We start from the raw sequence: 13,991 nt of genomic DNA, 5'->3' as shown, positions 1-13,991 counted from the left end.
TGTGGACTTTACGTAACTCAGAGTATGGCTTGTCAATGACTGATATCACCCGAGAAGTACAGAAAAAGGGCCTGGAGCTGGACCAGAGGAGCTCCAAAGTTCAAGTCTAGAAGAAGAAAAAGAGCAACAAATTTAGATGTGGCTGGTGATGCAAAAAAAAAAAAAAAAAAAAGGCGGGGGGGGGGGGGGGTTGTACTGTGGACACCAAAATATGAGTGTTTCAAGGAGGGAACAGCTGTGCCCAATGCTGCTACAGGGTTACATAATATGAGAACAAAATGGAGCCCACTGGATTTGACAAGATTACCACAGATCTTGACAAGAACCAAAAAGTGTGGAGATACACAGGAGCCCTACTGGAGTCAGGAATAAATGGAATGTGAGAAAACGTGTGTGTTCTAGCTACAGAGGGGAATTAAAAATGACTCAACATTATGAAGCTGTGAAGGTTAAGTATGATTCCAATGTAACTTATTAACAAGGTGATGTCTAAAAAAGATGCTTATCACAGCAGTTTAAATGAGAAAGAGAGCTGATCTATTTATGTTCTAATTTTATCAACATCTAGAAACACAATTTATCTCAAAAATCACTTATCTATCCAAAACATAAATTTCTCTCAGACTCCTAGTAGAAGGATGTTTTCTCCTCATTCATAATCTTTTGGCATGGCTCACGGTTTGGTTTGCTTTTCTCCAAAATACCTTTCCTTTAGACCACCCCATCTTCTCTAGCATCCTCTGGCCAAATTTGGAATCATCATTACTCCACGCAGTGTTTCTTGGATCCACAGCCCACTTCTGCTTCCGCCGACCTATAAATTAAAAAGTCTCATCAACAACTTAAGGTTCAAACCAGAGATACAAGGATACACACACCTGCACACAGGACCTGCATGGGCTTCAGTGAATACAGAGTAGATCCAATACCCAGTGGAATGCCGACAACTGGCTCACTTCCCCTGTCTGCATTAACATACAAATTGACCTCTAAGAGTAAGCTGTTCCCTCTAAATGTGACACACTACAAACAACACTTGATGTGCCATCAGTCGGGCCTTCACATTTACCTGTGGACAGCGACTAAAAACACCTGTCAAGGCCAGCATTATTACCACAGCAACAGGGGCCCTCGTCACAGCTCTCACTGCCATTTGGTATGTGCCAAATGCTATAATGTATTAGATCTTGTTTTCATGGTAATCCTGTGAAGGGAGATATTCTCATCTGTACCTTTCAGATGATAAAATCTGAGACAAAGAAATTGCCTAATGTCCCCAAGCAAAAACCAAATCCCTTATAAAATGTTAACATCCTACTGACTTCAAAGCTTTTCTTAATCCACAATTTACCATTGGTGTTAAGATCTTAGGGACTGCCAACTGTACCTTCACACACATGACCTTAAGATAATAACCATACTCTTCCTTCTCATTCTGAACATCTGAAAGAAATTATGTTTCTCTTTTGGCACTGCATTGATATTCTACTGCATTATAGTTATTTATATCAGTCTTTTATGTTTCTTATTGCACCATAACCTTCTTAAGAGTGATATTCATTTCTTGTCTTTCTTATATCTCATTGCAAGAAGTAAAAATAGAAAAAAAGAACACTTTGCCCATATTGGGCACTCAATAAATATGTAAATAAATGCATGAATAAATAAAAAAGAAAGAAAAGGAGGAAAGAAAAGGCAAAAGGAAAAAAAGGAAAAAGTAACATAATTGAATCAAGGGACCGCTTTGAGTCTCATTATTCTTTTAGAAGCAAATAAATAACCAACCACCAGAAATTGTTCACCGCCTGCATCAGTCCAACACATTGACTCTCAACAGCCGCCTCTGACCTTAGCAGTTTAATAACATGATTTAAAACAACATTCAGTCAAAGGGGCACATTGTGCTGCACAAAAAATCAATTGAGACCTTTAACTACAGGCACCCTGGCAAAAGAAACCCATTAAAGCATGTAAGCAGAAAAAAGTTTACTTACAAAGCAAAATACGTTGGACTCAAATTTATAGTGTTCTACAAGAAAAAGATGACCAAAAAATGTTCCATGTGGCTAAGTTACCACTTGACTTATCTAGGTAAATATTCAGCATAGCACTGTCTCTGCTAATGAACAGCATACCAGAAATAAGCCTTATTAACCAGTATCAGCTATGCATGCTGGTTAGTGGTGTGTTGGAGTCCATATTTCTACACTGTGCTTGCCACGGGTCTTGACTGAGGCCTGGACGAGGAGTCAGTTCTGAGAAGATTAGCCCACTCTCTGTAGAGAAATGCCTCTAGTCCACGTTGCCTGTTTATGATATGTTCCCTATTTCCCTGCAACATTTCCTCATTCTAGTGTTGTACAAGTTTTCAAGTTTGAGAAATCCTATCAAGAAGACTATCTCTGTGCACCGTATGTGCACAAGACCCTAGGTTACATCCAGCACCACCAAAAGATAGCAACGGTGGGGGGGCTGTCTCTGGCCAGATCTGACTGACTCACCCCATCTGCTCTGTGCTCAGACGTCAGCCTTGTTAAGATTGTGTGCAAAAAAGAGCTAAGAGCAGGGTGAATGCTGCCCTCTGAAAGTCTTCCTGACAAGGTCAGCCTCTGGATGGAACCTAGATTTCAGGAGGATTCCCAACAGTCAGAACTTGTACAAGCGGCTCACGTTGAACACCACTTTCCTTCTGAGAGACTTCCTTGTTTGAAGAATTAAGCTTGTGAAAGCTTGTGCCTAGCCTCTCTAGGACTTTGCCCCATGTGTCTTTTCCCTTTCCTTCTTGGTTTAGTATCCTTTAGCTCTAATAAACCTGAATCATGTGACTATGTGCTGAGTCATCTACCTGAATTCCAGTGAATACTAATCTGCAGGTGGGCTTGAGGACCCTGAGACAACCTAGAACAGCAGTATATGGGACAGCACTAGGCCTCAGGTAGAGTGGACTGAATCTGCTAAATCATTATTTGGGATAATGTGTTCAATCATTCTCTAGCAGGGGCTCCTCCTATTTGGAGATCTAATTGTAAATGGCTCCACCACGATATGTTTCAGGTCACCCCAATAAACAACCCTCTCTACAAGAGATGCAATGGACTTCACTTTCAGTCACTCATGCCTGATAGCACACAGCTCTGCCAGCACCAAGCTTACTATGAATAGTGCACTGAGTCCCAACAGCCAGGATCAGAAGTTCTACCTTTTCTATTTTTCAAAAAACACTTTAAGATATTCAAGAGCTCAAAATACACTGCCCATGTATTTTTATTAAAAAGTTATTCAAGGGGCTGGGGTTGTGGCTCAGAGGTAGAGCGCTTGCCTAGCATGTCTGAGGCACTGAGTTCAATCCTCAGCACCACATAAAAATAAATAAATAAATATAAAAGTATTCTGTCCATCTACAACTAAAAAAAAAAATTTTTTTAAAGTTATAAGACATATTCAAGATTGAGAAAATTGCATATAAAATTTTAATGCAATGAACGTTAAAAGTCATTAACTATAGTATTATAATTATAAAATGTAATGACTACAGGTCAAAATTTGTCTTAGCCAGGCACAGTGACACATGCATGTAAACCCAGCAGCTTGGGAGGCTAAGATAGGAAGATCCTAAGTTTGAAGTTAGTCTCAGCAACTTAACAGGGTCCTATGCAATTTAACGAGACCCTTCCCAAATTAAAATATAAAAAAGGGCTGGGGATGTGGCTAGTGGTTAAGCACTCCTGGGTTCGAACTCAGGTACCATAAATAAATACATAAATAAATAAACAGGTCTTGGAAAGGAAACATCATGAAAAAAGTAATATCTTGATTAAAAAACAAACAACAACAACAACAAAAAAAAAAAACCTGGTCCTAAAACTGCAAACTATATAAGACTGAGAAGTGAGAGTAATAAAATATTTGTCTTACATGAGGAAGACTAACAGAATAGTATCTGATATTTAAACACAGGCTGAAGATTTTTTTCTTTTTTGGCAGTACTGGGGATTGAGCACCAGGAATTGAACCCAGAGAGAGTTAACCACATCCCTAGCCCTTTTATTTATTATTATTACTACCATTATTATTTTGAGACAGTTGCTTAGGGTCTCACTGAGACTGGCTTTGACTCATAATCCTCCTGCCTCTGCCTCCTGAGTCACTGGGATTACAGGCATGTGCCACTGCACCCAGCTGAAGAATGTTTTTCAGAAATAAAAAGCAAACCATTAGTAAATTAAAAAAGCAGAATAAATGAAATGTTGAAAAAAGTCTAAATACAGACCATTCAGCAAGAATAAAGGAAACATCAGTTTATTGAAGTGAAAATATTCACTACCTTATGTTAAGTAGGGGTAAAAAGTAGTATACAAAACTGAACCTATAGGATGATCCCATTTTTATAAACTATCGGAAAAAAATCAATAGGTAGTCAAATTATGGGATTGGGACTTTTCTATGCTTCTACTTTCCAATTTCTAAAATGAAAACTCTAGTCCTAAGTATCTGACCACAGGGAATGACATAAATATTAACTCAGCAAATTTTGAAAAAAGATAACAAATGTTATATATTATCATGACAAACATTTGAAATTTGTAATCCTGGAGGAGAGAGAACTGAAAACATTCTCTGAAATCATGCAGTTTGAATTACTGATACCTCCAGATAGCACTTTACACCTATATACCATATAACACTCCAAACTGTTGTCAGATAACCATCTCATGAGGTTTTAAACCAACATAGTGAGAAGAAATTTTTAAGACTCAGAACCTAATCAAGGAAATAGACATAAACAAATAGCAGAACCAGGGCCAGTGTTCCCAAGTGCATGCTGAATTAAGCACTCATCAAAGACTGAGAACCAGAAAAGATCTTAGCAGTCTAGGTTCCAATTTCCAGGTCATCTTTACAGGCTCATAAGAAAGAAATTTCTTTCTATGAATTTCTATTTAGAAATAATGGAAAATTCCTGTTCTTACTGGCAAAAATGTAAAGATGTAGAGATCACCGCATCAAATCAGAAGATTTGTAAAATAGAGACGGTGTAAAAATAGGGATGTCAAAAAGGGATTGTGAGATCCCTGTAAAACAGGGATGGTGCCTGACCCATTTCCTTTGGTGCTCCTAATCCTTCAATGGTCTCTTAGATAATAGGAAGTTGACAGCACTTATTGTGCAAAATCCCTGCAAAGCTGCTGTCGGTCTGTAAATAAGCTGCTTCTTTCTGCTCATTGCTCAGCCAGCACACAACTTCCAAGTTAAGGGCCGGCTGTTCATGACTATGGCACGACTGCCATCTGGTGGCAAGCAACCTTAGCTACATGTCCCATCCAGAAGTCGGTTTCTCCAGGAAAGAGGAATTAGTGGACTTCACAGAAGGTAAATGTCTAAAGCAGGGTAGGGCGCTGCGGCCAAGACTCCAAAGAAGAGTAACTCCAACTAACAAGGTCTGGGACACACTCGTTAGCCTCGCACCCCCACCCCAAGGGCTGACTGCCTGTGTTTGACGTTCTAACCCTTTTCTTTTCTTTTTCTGGGTCCAGTTCATCTTCGACAGTTGGATTTCACAGCCTGGAGAGACCCTGGGGCCCACTTCCTCTCTTTAACCTGGGGAAACTGAGGGCCTGGGAAGTGAAGGAACCAGCCGGAGTCCCGGGACGTCCTGCCTCCCTCTCCAACGCACTGCGTGCGTTCAGGTCCGAGGGTGAAGACCCGCCTCTCTCTAGCCGACCGGCCGCTAACTTTCGGCACAGGCAGGGCTGAGCCATCTCTACGGCCGACCGGGCGAGCTGAGCCCTGTTTCCCGGCCAGGACCCCGACCTCGGTCGTCCCCGCCCCACTGAGCGCCGGCCGGCACCTTCCCCCGGCGCCGGGCTCGGGCCTCCACGTCTGACACTCACGCTCCGCCAGCATCGACATGTTGGGTGCAGCGCGCGGGCCTCCGGACTTGGGCGACTGCTGAACCAGACGGCCGCGAGTCCACAGGCTGGAAGCGCGGGACCAGCACGCCAGCAGATGGCAGCGGCGGGGCGCGTGCTGGTGACGTCAGCAGCGCGCGACTCTCCCCGACCCAGGGCGGCGGGGCGGGGGCGGGGCCACCAGTACGGGGCGGGGCCATCGCGGAAGGGAGGGGCGCCAGGGCGGCGGGGCTCGGCGCGGCGGGGCGGGGCGGGGCGAGAGGCGCTGCCGCCCGCGGACTGGAGCGCGCGGAGTCGCGGACCCGCCGTCTGCCCGCACTCAGCGCGGTCTCGGGAGAGGGAGCTCTGTGAACACCGCCCTTAGGGTCGTGTTCTGTGAACGCTGAGCACCAGGAGTTGAGGGAAGACGCGGCCCCGCAGAGTCCGCCCCTCCACGTCCCACCTGTGCTCCCCGGGAGAGGTAGCCGGGAAGACGGGGGGGGGCCGGGTGGGAGCGAGCGGGCGTCTCCACCGTCTGCCAGTGGGTCCCAAGTTGAGCAGATTACTACCTCGGGGGAAACGTTCGTGTCCCGTAAAGTGACACCTCAACAAGGCCAAGGTTTTAGTTTCTTTTCTCCACTACAGCACACGCCTTGGAGCTTCGCCTTTGTCCCATCCGCGTCTGCATCCATACCAGCGCCGAGCAGAACAATTCGAATATTGGCAGGGGCTTCGTGGATGGTCACAAAAGTGGATTCGTGTCTGTGTCCAGGAGTAAGCGATTAGAACTTCGGGCAGACAGTCAGGAAGTGGTTTTGGACAGGTGACTCTTCTGGGGACTTCAGGACAGTGCGGAAGGAAGCCTTCCCCAGGTGCCAGGAGACCCTGTGTGAAGCTTGTCTAAATGAAACTCAGCTTTTAACTAGGATTCTAGACACCCAAAGTAAACTTCTCTATCTTCACAAATGTTAGAAGAAACGCCAAAGAATATTTACAGCTTCATTGAGTACCCAGGAAGTGAGAGAGAAGACAGGGTGCATGGATTTTCACAGCCAAGTGAGGAGGCAGGTATCTTGTGAGGTGGAGGACAAGGTGCAAGTAGGCATTGAGACTTAGGAAGACAGGATCACGAAAGCCTTAGGATAATTAAGAGATCGTTTTAATTATAGGAAAGTACTTCTCCCCTCTGTGCTGCTATTCTTCATCTGTAAAATATGAAAAATAATGCCAACCATGTGCACTTGCTGCAGTCATGAAGTGCTGCGTCTCAAGTGCTACCAATGGCATCTCCCACCTAGTAAGCACCCGATAGGTATAATATTAAGTAAAATGGAAATTAGGGTGATTATTTCAACAAATATTTATTGTTTCAGACATATGCTAACAGCTAGAGTTGCAGAGACAGACAGAAACAAACATTCCTGGCCACTACCCTCATTGAGTTTGCTTTTGAGCAGGGAAGGTGGACGTGAATCAAATAACTACATACAGGGGAGTAGAACTGTAAGTTTAATAAATGATACAAAGGAGAGTCACAGGATAGAAAAGAATATAGATAGACAAAAATTAGGACTCATATGAATCAGAGCCATGGGCTGTGATGATGTGTGCATACAGAAAGAGAGCATGTTACAAAAGTTCAGAGTGGGAAGGCACTCCCCAGCCAAGACCAGTGTGAAGAGAAAGCTCTGTGTGCATCCTGGTCCAGGGATGCCTTCTGGCTTCCTAGCAGCAATTCTTGCCTGAGGTTCCTCCTCTGTTCCTGTCAAAATTTTATGACATTAAGCTGTAAGGCATCACTAAAGGGCCCTGAAAATCCTCAGAGCTCAACCATCAAGACTCATGCCCAGAGATCCATATTAACATTATGATGTCAACAGAGAAATCCAGTTCCCTTATTGTCTTAAAGCTTTTGTTTACTGTCCTAACTTAGCCTCCCTTAACCTTTTGTGGGATAGTGGCAATTTAGTTTCTTATATCCTAAGGTATATTCAGGGGCAGCTGGTGGGAGAGGGGAAGATGGTGGGGATGGGGACAGAGATGCTGCAAAGGAAAAGAGCAGAAGCAGGTGAAGGGCCAATGAGGACAGTAGAAATGGGTGGTAACTGATTGAGTTACACACTTTAAGTTTCAAGGCCTGTGCTGCTGGCAGAACCCCTGACCTGAGTGAGAAAGCATCATGTCAGGCAAGGAGGAGTGGACACTGGAGTCACCTGACGAAGTTGCCGGGCCGGGCCTCACTGTGGACTCCCCTGAGCCCCTCTGTTAGCCTTCTCTCCTGCGTCTGCTGCTTGCTGGGTAAGCATTCCACAGCCTGTGGAGCTCTGCTGCTGTGGTCTGTCCTCCCACAGTGGATTTCCTTAGTGTGGTAATTGACACATGAGCTACCAAGCTAAGTGTTCAGATCTTGCTGTGACACCTATGGTTGTATCACCTCTGGTCTGCTGTTCCAGGGCATTGCTGTAAGGATTCCCAGAGACAACTCATCCATGCCTTTAGAGCACTCTAATGGTGCATGTGGCCACTGCTTGGGACCTAATCCCCTCCACTCCTATTATCCACGTCGCACATCCATCTTCCTCTGCTACCTACCAACTCTTGATCCTAGGAACGTTACTAAATTTCCTCTGTCTTGTTTTCATCCACATGATAAATGGTACCTGCCTCAAAGTTATATACATGCTATAGATTGAATGTTTGTGACCTTTCCCAAATTTGTCAGTTAAAACCCAACCCCAATATGAGGGTATTTGGAGGTAATTAAGTCATAGGGTAGTACCTCCATGAGGAATTAGTGCCCTTATAAAAGAAACCTCAGAGAGCTCCCCCTGCTACTGCCATGTGAGGATGCAGCAAGAAGCTGGCTATGTGAACCAGGAAGTGGGCCCTCGCCAGACACAGGATCAGCCAGCACCTTGATCTTAGATTTCCCCGCCTCCAGCACTGTAATACATTTCTGATGTTTATAAGATTGTTCATCCAGTCTAGGGCATTTTGTTATAGCAACTCACACTGACCAAGACAAGACACACACATTGCTGGCTGAATGAAGAGATATGTATGTTTAGGACAGTGCTTGGCATGGAGAAAGCCTCAGAGGATGGCTTTCCTGTATCTGAGTGCACACAGTTCTGTGTTGTTTACCTGTTCACCAGGGCCACTCTCTTGATCTGTCCACTGTTGATTTCAGTAGAATAATAGATGAGAGAAAGTCTCGAGGGTTATATTTAGATGTAGATAGAATTCTTCAGAATCATAACACTGTTAAGTCACTAGCTGGGGGATTTTGTTGATTGACAGGGTGGTAAGGAAGAGTCTGTGATTTTGGAGAACAATTACAGAGCACTAGGGACTACTTTAAGGAAATCCCAATAAGTAACATAGGATATTTATGATTTATAGGGTTAGTTTATTTATAGCCCCTTTAAAAAAACTTTATCATGAGAAATATTGTTAAGTAAATAAAACTTTGAAAAATTGTAGGTACCCCATTTTTTAAAAGGAGGCATGTATAATAATCTTCACATACATACAAATAGAGTTAGTATATGCATACCAGTTTGCATGGAAAAAGATACCATGTGGAGATACCGTTCTCGACTGTTAATACTGGTCTTTTCAGCAGAGAAAGGAATTTTTACAACATGCATTTCTATATTGTCAGAACTTTTAATTAATAACAATACCTGCTTCTTTACTATGTCAGAATAATTTAAATATATTTATTTTACCTATTAATATGTGAAAATGTGTGGTCCCTTGGAAAGTGTGATCTGCCTCTGGGATGGACAGATGTAGTGTCCTGCCTGGAAAGTTAACTCCCTCTTATCCACGCAATCTGAGGCATGCTGGAAAGCGGTCCCAGACTCCAGTGACAGCAGCTTGTCAACATTTTCAAAATATGCAAATGCAGACCCATGGGAAATGGTATCTCCAAGGGTATCTTTTCCATACAAACTGGTATGCATATACTAACTCTATTTGTATGTATGTGAAGATTATTATACATGCCTCCTTTTAAAAAATGGGGTACCTAAAAAAAACATACAGTTTTGCTCCCAAGGGCAGGACCGCCTTAACTCTCTGTATGACCTGCAGATGTCGCGTTGCTGGCTCACGGAAGGTGTTCCCAGTTGCGTGCCCTCACCTGCCTCACCAGCCTTTGTCTGCCCAGCACCTTCCATGCGTGATCTGCCTTTCCTGTGTCCTCCCCACTTCCCCTTTCTATGGTTTCTCCTCTAGGCATGGCCAAGCTCTTACCGGCTCTCCTCAGGGCCCTGTCAGGGTCATGATTTCAGCCACCCTGGCCTCCATATGTCACCCAGGAGGGCTTCTGCCTCTGGACCTCCGCTTGCTCCACCCTTTGTGGTTGTGGGCCTGCCTCAGCACTGCCCAGGCCCTTGCGACCTCAGGGCTGCTCTTCCTAGCATCCGGTTCCAAGGCTGGCATCGCCACCCTTAACTGAACCCAACAGGGTTCTGTGTAGACCCCACTATAGCCAGAGAGTCCCTTTTGGCTTCTAGGAGGGGGCATGCTGGGAGGGTGAAGCCAGGGGTCTGATGAGTTGACTCGCAGCAGTGGGGACCAAGTACAGGCCTGGGCCCGACAGCCCTGGGAACCAGGCACTGTTCCACTGTGCCACTCACCAGGCAACGAGGTGGACTGGCCTCTCTGAGATGTCACTTCCCGGCCTATAAGACACAGAGGCTGGTGGCTTCTGTCCCAGAGAGCTGTGTGCTTGACTGAGCTGGTAAATGTCAAAGAAGAGGGAGCAGGCACAACAGTGTGCCTGGGAGTTGGGGTCACCGCAGCCACCTGAACTGAACCTCAGCACAGGAGGCCCTGGCAAGCATGTCCTCAGCTGAAACGAGTGCAGGCAGTGAGGGGAACAAAGGGGCTGCCAGGTGGCCTCACAGGTCCTCCCTGGATGCTCGTTACAGAACAAAGATCCCAAGAGTCTCAGTGTGAACTTCTGCTCACGTCATGTGAAAATGTTGCGATGTTAAAATCTCAACTCCTGGTCTCAGCAGAACTCCTGACCGATTCCCAGGTAAGAGGACTACACCGCCTGCCTGTCACTCTTAGTGCTGGCTGACGGTCCAGACCCCCCCCATGTGCAGCCTGAACTTGACTGGGCTAGGGGACGCCATTTGGTGCTGCTCCCAGGGAGAAAGACTTGCTGCCTTGTTGGCACCGAGCTGCTGGGTCAAGGTGCCTGTTCTTATCGCAAAGAAGAAGTAAAGCCGTCGCACCCAAAAACAAAATGATTCAGGAAGAGAGAGAAGGGGGCACTGAGGAAGGAGAGGCTCAGCTTCTGCTTTTCTTGACGTCAGAAGAGGGTGTCCAAACAGGCCTTCTCTGGGGTGCTTGATTAGATGACTGGGCTAGGGGCTTCCTGAGAATGGTGTGTGTGAGAGAGAGAGAGCGAGAGAGAGAGCGAGAATCAGTCAAACATGACAGCGGTTCATCCAGGAATCCGTCACAGTCCTCCCTCCCCAACTCCAGCTGGTGGGGACAAGGAAGTCCAAGCTGCACTTTATGTGTCACAGAGACAAGAAGCCTGCCATCTGCCACATGCTCATGTCCCCTTCTAGATTTATGCACTGACATCCTAGACCCAGGTTGATGGTATTAGGAGGTGGGGCCTTGGGAGAGGAGGGGAGGAGGCAGGAGAGTGGAGCCCTCGTGAAGGCAGCTTGCTTTCTCTCTCTGCTCCACCCTGGGACGCCACAGCAGCATCTCTGTCCCTGAACCAGGAAGCCCTCACCAGAACCCACACCTGGCAGCGATTTGATCTTGGACTCCAAGTCCCCAGAACTGTGAGAAATGAATTCCTCTTTATAACACACACAGTCAAGGGTATTTTGTGGAGGCGTCCAGACTGGCCAAGACCAGGGACACTTGGCTCAGGGCAAGAATCAGAAATTCTAGGCCCTTACTCCCTAGGAGCCAAGGTTCACAGGAGGGCCTTCTAGAACTGCCTTTGATGGAAACATTTAGTGAATGGGCTTACTCACTGCAGGAAGGATTTTCGTTTAGGGTGATCAGTAGTAGTCTTCTACATCTTCTGTAAAGGACTGAGCTGCTGCACCCATCAGCTTAATAAGAGTTTTGGAAAAAGAGTTTGGGGAAAAAGTAGACCTAAGAGGGCTTTCTGTTTCTTTCCTGGGAATATGTCCCCCAAATTTCCCCTTCATAGGATTGAAGAGCCATTTATTTTATATAACTGGCAATTGATTCATTCCTAAAGAACCGGATCAGGACTGAAAATGAGCTAATAATCAGTCTCCTAACAGGGTCACATGTTCCTGGAAGAAGAGACTGGAGATGGACAGGGGACTCAGGACGTGAAGGCAGGTGCGCTCTGTGTGTTCCTCCTGGTGCCGACAAACTTGCCCCAGAAGAGATGTGGGAAGCAGGGCAGGTGTAAAAAGTTATAATTTAAAAATTCTGTGGGGGAAGCATATGGGGAGAATGGACATTGAGGGAGATGGGTCAGATGTACCACTTCTTCTTCCAGAGTCCTGGACACCTCCATCGAATAAAAGCTCTCTGCTGCCAAAGGAGTCCCATATTGAGGTATCCTTTCACAGAAGAGCATGTGCTTATGCCAGTATGAATTCCTTCCGAGTAGTTTCCCCTTTCTCCTGGACGGCACCGTTGGAGAATGAGACATGTTCAAGCGTACAGAAAACAGTTCAGAACAACATCCGTGACTGGTGAGTTTGCCTGTTTATCATGCGCACTTTGAAATGGGTCAGACTGAAGTACCTCCTTCGCCCTCCCAGCTGCCCACCCTGCCCCCACCTTCCACCCACCGCTGACAGACGTTCAAGTGAGTATGACTGTGTTCAGTTTTGCATTTCTCCTAACATGGCAAGAGGAAACAAGCTTAAGGAACATAAAGACCTTTCTTGCTAGATGTCCCTGGAGCTTGGTCTGAAGGCAGCTCGCTCCAGGGATTCATTTGCAGGATTTCTGTCATAAGGCACTGTGGGGAAAGCTGTTACATCCAGAAAACATGGCCCAGAGGTTTTCTGCCCCAACCCTCAGACCCCCGTTTTTAGTGCTGAGTCTTTCTCTCACATCTTGGCTTCCCCTCCCGGAGCTCTCTCTCCCCTTTGAGTGCCAGCCTGCATTGCATCTTGTGAGTAAGCAGTTCCCTGGCAGGCGTGCTATGTCCTTCCTGGGTGGGGACCCTGTGTACATGCACTGTAGCAAGAAGGGTGATGCCTAGAGACCCACCCACTTACCTCCTCACTCCCCTTTACCATCTCCTCCTCTCCCAGGGCCAGCTGTGTCCAACTTCCAGGTGCAAGAAGCCTTGGGCCCAGCCAGAGGTCACCTGATGCCAGTTAGCACCCAGTTCTCCACCCTCAGTGTATTTGCCCCTCCCCCACACTGCACAAAGGAAAAGGCACACACACACATGTTATTAAAATGAACTGTTTATATTATCTCAGTTGAGTCAATACATTATAATGTATTAAAATGGAAAGGTACAAAATTGAAATAAATACTTTCTGATTCATGTATAAATCTTTTTTTGTTTTTTGTCAAGATGACTTTTATCATCAGCACATGTCACAAGAAAACATTTAAAATGACACCGAAACAATCATTGAAATCATGGTGCATGGAGGAAAAAGGTAAAGAAAACAACCGTTGGCTTGTTTTGGCATGAGACCTTGATACAATTTGGGTTCCCCAAAACCATGTGAAGGGTGGTAAAATAGAAATGCTCAAAACTGACCTAAAAAAATAAACAGGCTTTACAAAAACCCTCTTTTTCTTAACCCAGCCGCTTCTCTACATGGTCTGCACTTACAATAGATACATTCATTATTGTCCAAGGGAAGATAGCAACTGCCTTTCGCTTAAAGAGCTTGGTGGAGAGGCTGAAGGATATGCTGCAGCTGAAGGTGAGTAGAATGTTCCAGAGAACAAAAAAGTCTAGATGGTCTTCAGGAACAGCACTGAGCATGATGGGGGTGGAGGGTCTCTGGGCGAGAGGTGAGGTGGAGGAGAGGGCGGAGTCCAGATCTGAAGCAGTGGAGACGGAAGGATGGAGTCGGGTTGTTCGTGGTCACAATGGGCCCGAGG

At 45.7% G+C, this 13,991-nt stretch overlaps 2 protein-coding genes across 3 annotated transcripts in view; one reads left to right on the top strand and one right to left on the bottom strand.

The window, feature by feature from the left end:
• Pinx1 (PIN2 (TERF1) interacting telomerase inhibitor 1) overlaps positions 1 to 6,025 on the bottom strand; it is a 67,699-nt gene extending 61,674 nt beyond the window's left edge. For both annotated transcript variants that reach the window (XM_046459332.1, XM_046459333.1), the window contains exons 1-2: positions 5,892 to 6,025; positions 705 to 814 (exon numbers count right to left, since the gene is read on the bottom strand). In XM_046459332.1, coding sequence (XP_046315288.1) covers positions 705 to 814; positions 5,892 to 5,910 — 129 coding nt within the window. In that variant the 5' untranslated portion in view covers positions 5,911 to 6,025. The remainder of the gene's footprint in view (positions 1 to 704; positions 815 to 5,891) is intronic.
• Positions 5,909 to 13,397, top strand: LOC124102903 (uncharacterized). Its single transcript, XM_058583983.1, has 8 exons — positions 5,909 to 5,915; positions 6,274 to 6,369; positions 6,534 to 6,711; positions 8,017 to 8,186; positions 10,829 to 10,938; positions 12,185 to 12,245; positions 12,409 to 12,607; positions 13,178 to 13,397. The coding sequence occupies exons 1-8, from the start codon at positions 5,909 to 5,911 to the stop codon at positions 13,245 to 13,247; spliced, it is 891 nt and encodes a 296-aa protein (XP_058439966.1). The 3' UTR covers positions 13,248 to 13,397.
• Positions 13,398 to 13,991: the final 594 nt, after the last annotated feature.

The sequence above is a fragment of the Marmota monax genome, unplaced genomic scaffold (genome assembly GCF_021218885.2).
Source record: "Marmota monax isolate L192 unplaced genomic scaffold, Marmota_monax_Labrador192_F-V1.1 WCK01_AAM20220418_F8-fsc00288, whole genome shotgun sequence".
Classification (NCBI taxonomy): Eukaryota; Metazoa; Chordata; class Mammalia; order Rodentia; family Sciuridae; genus Marmota; species Marmota monax.
Note: the sequence above shows the minus strand (reverse complement) of the source record. Positions and strands in the feature narration are given on the sequence as shown.

What these genes read in the sequence shown, in the direction of transcription:
- LOC124102903 (XM_058583983.1), top strand. An exon ending in GACTCAGGACGTGAAGGCAG is followed by an intron (nt 12,246 to 12,408) that starts GTGCGCTCTGTG and finishes TTCTTCTTCCAG; the next exon opens with AGTCCTGGACACCTCCATCG. An exon ending in CAGAACAACATCCGTGACTG is followed by an intron (nt 12,608 to 13,177) that starts GTGAGTTTGCCT and finishes CTCCTCTCCCAG; the next exon opens with GGCCAGCTGTGTCCAACTTC.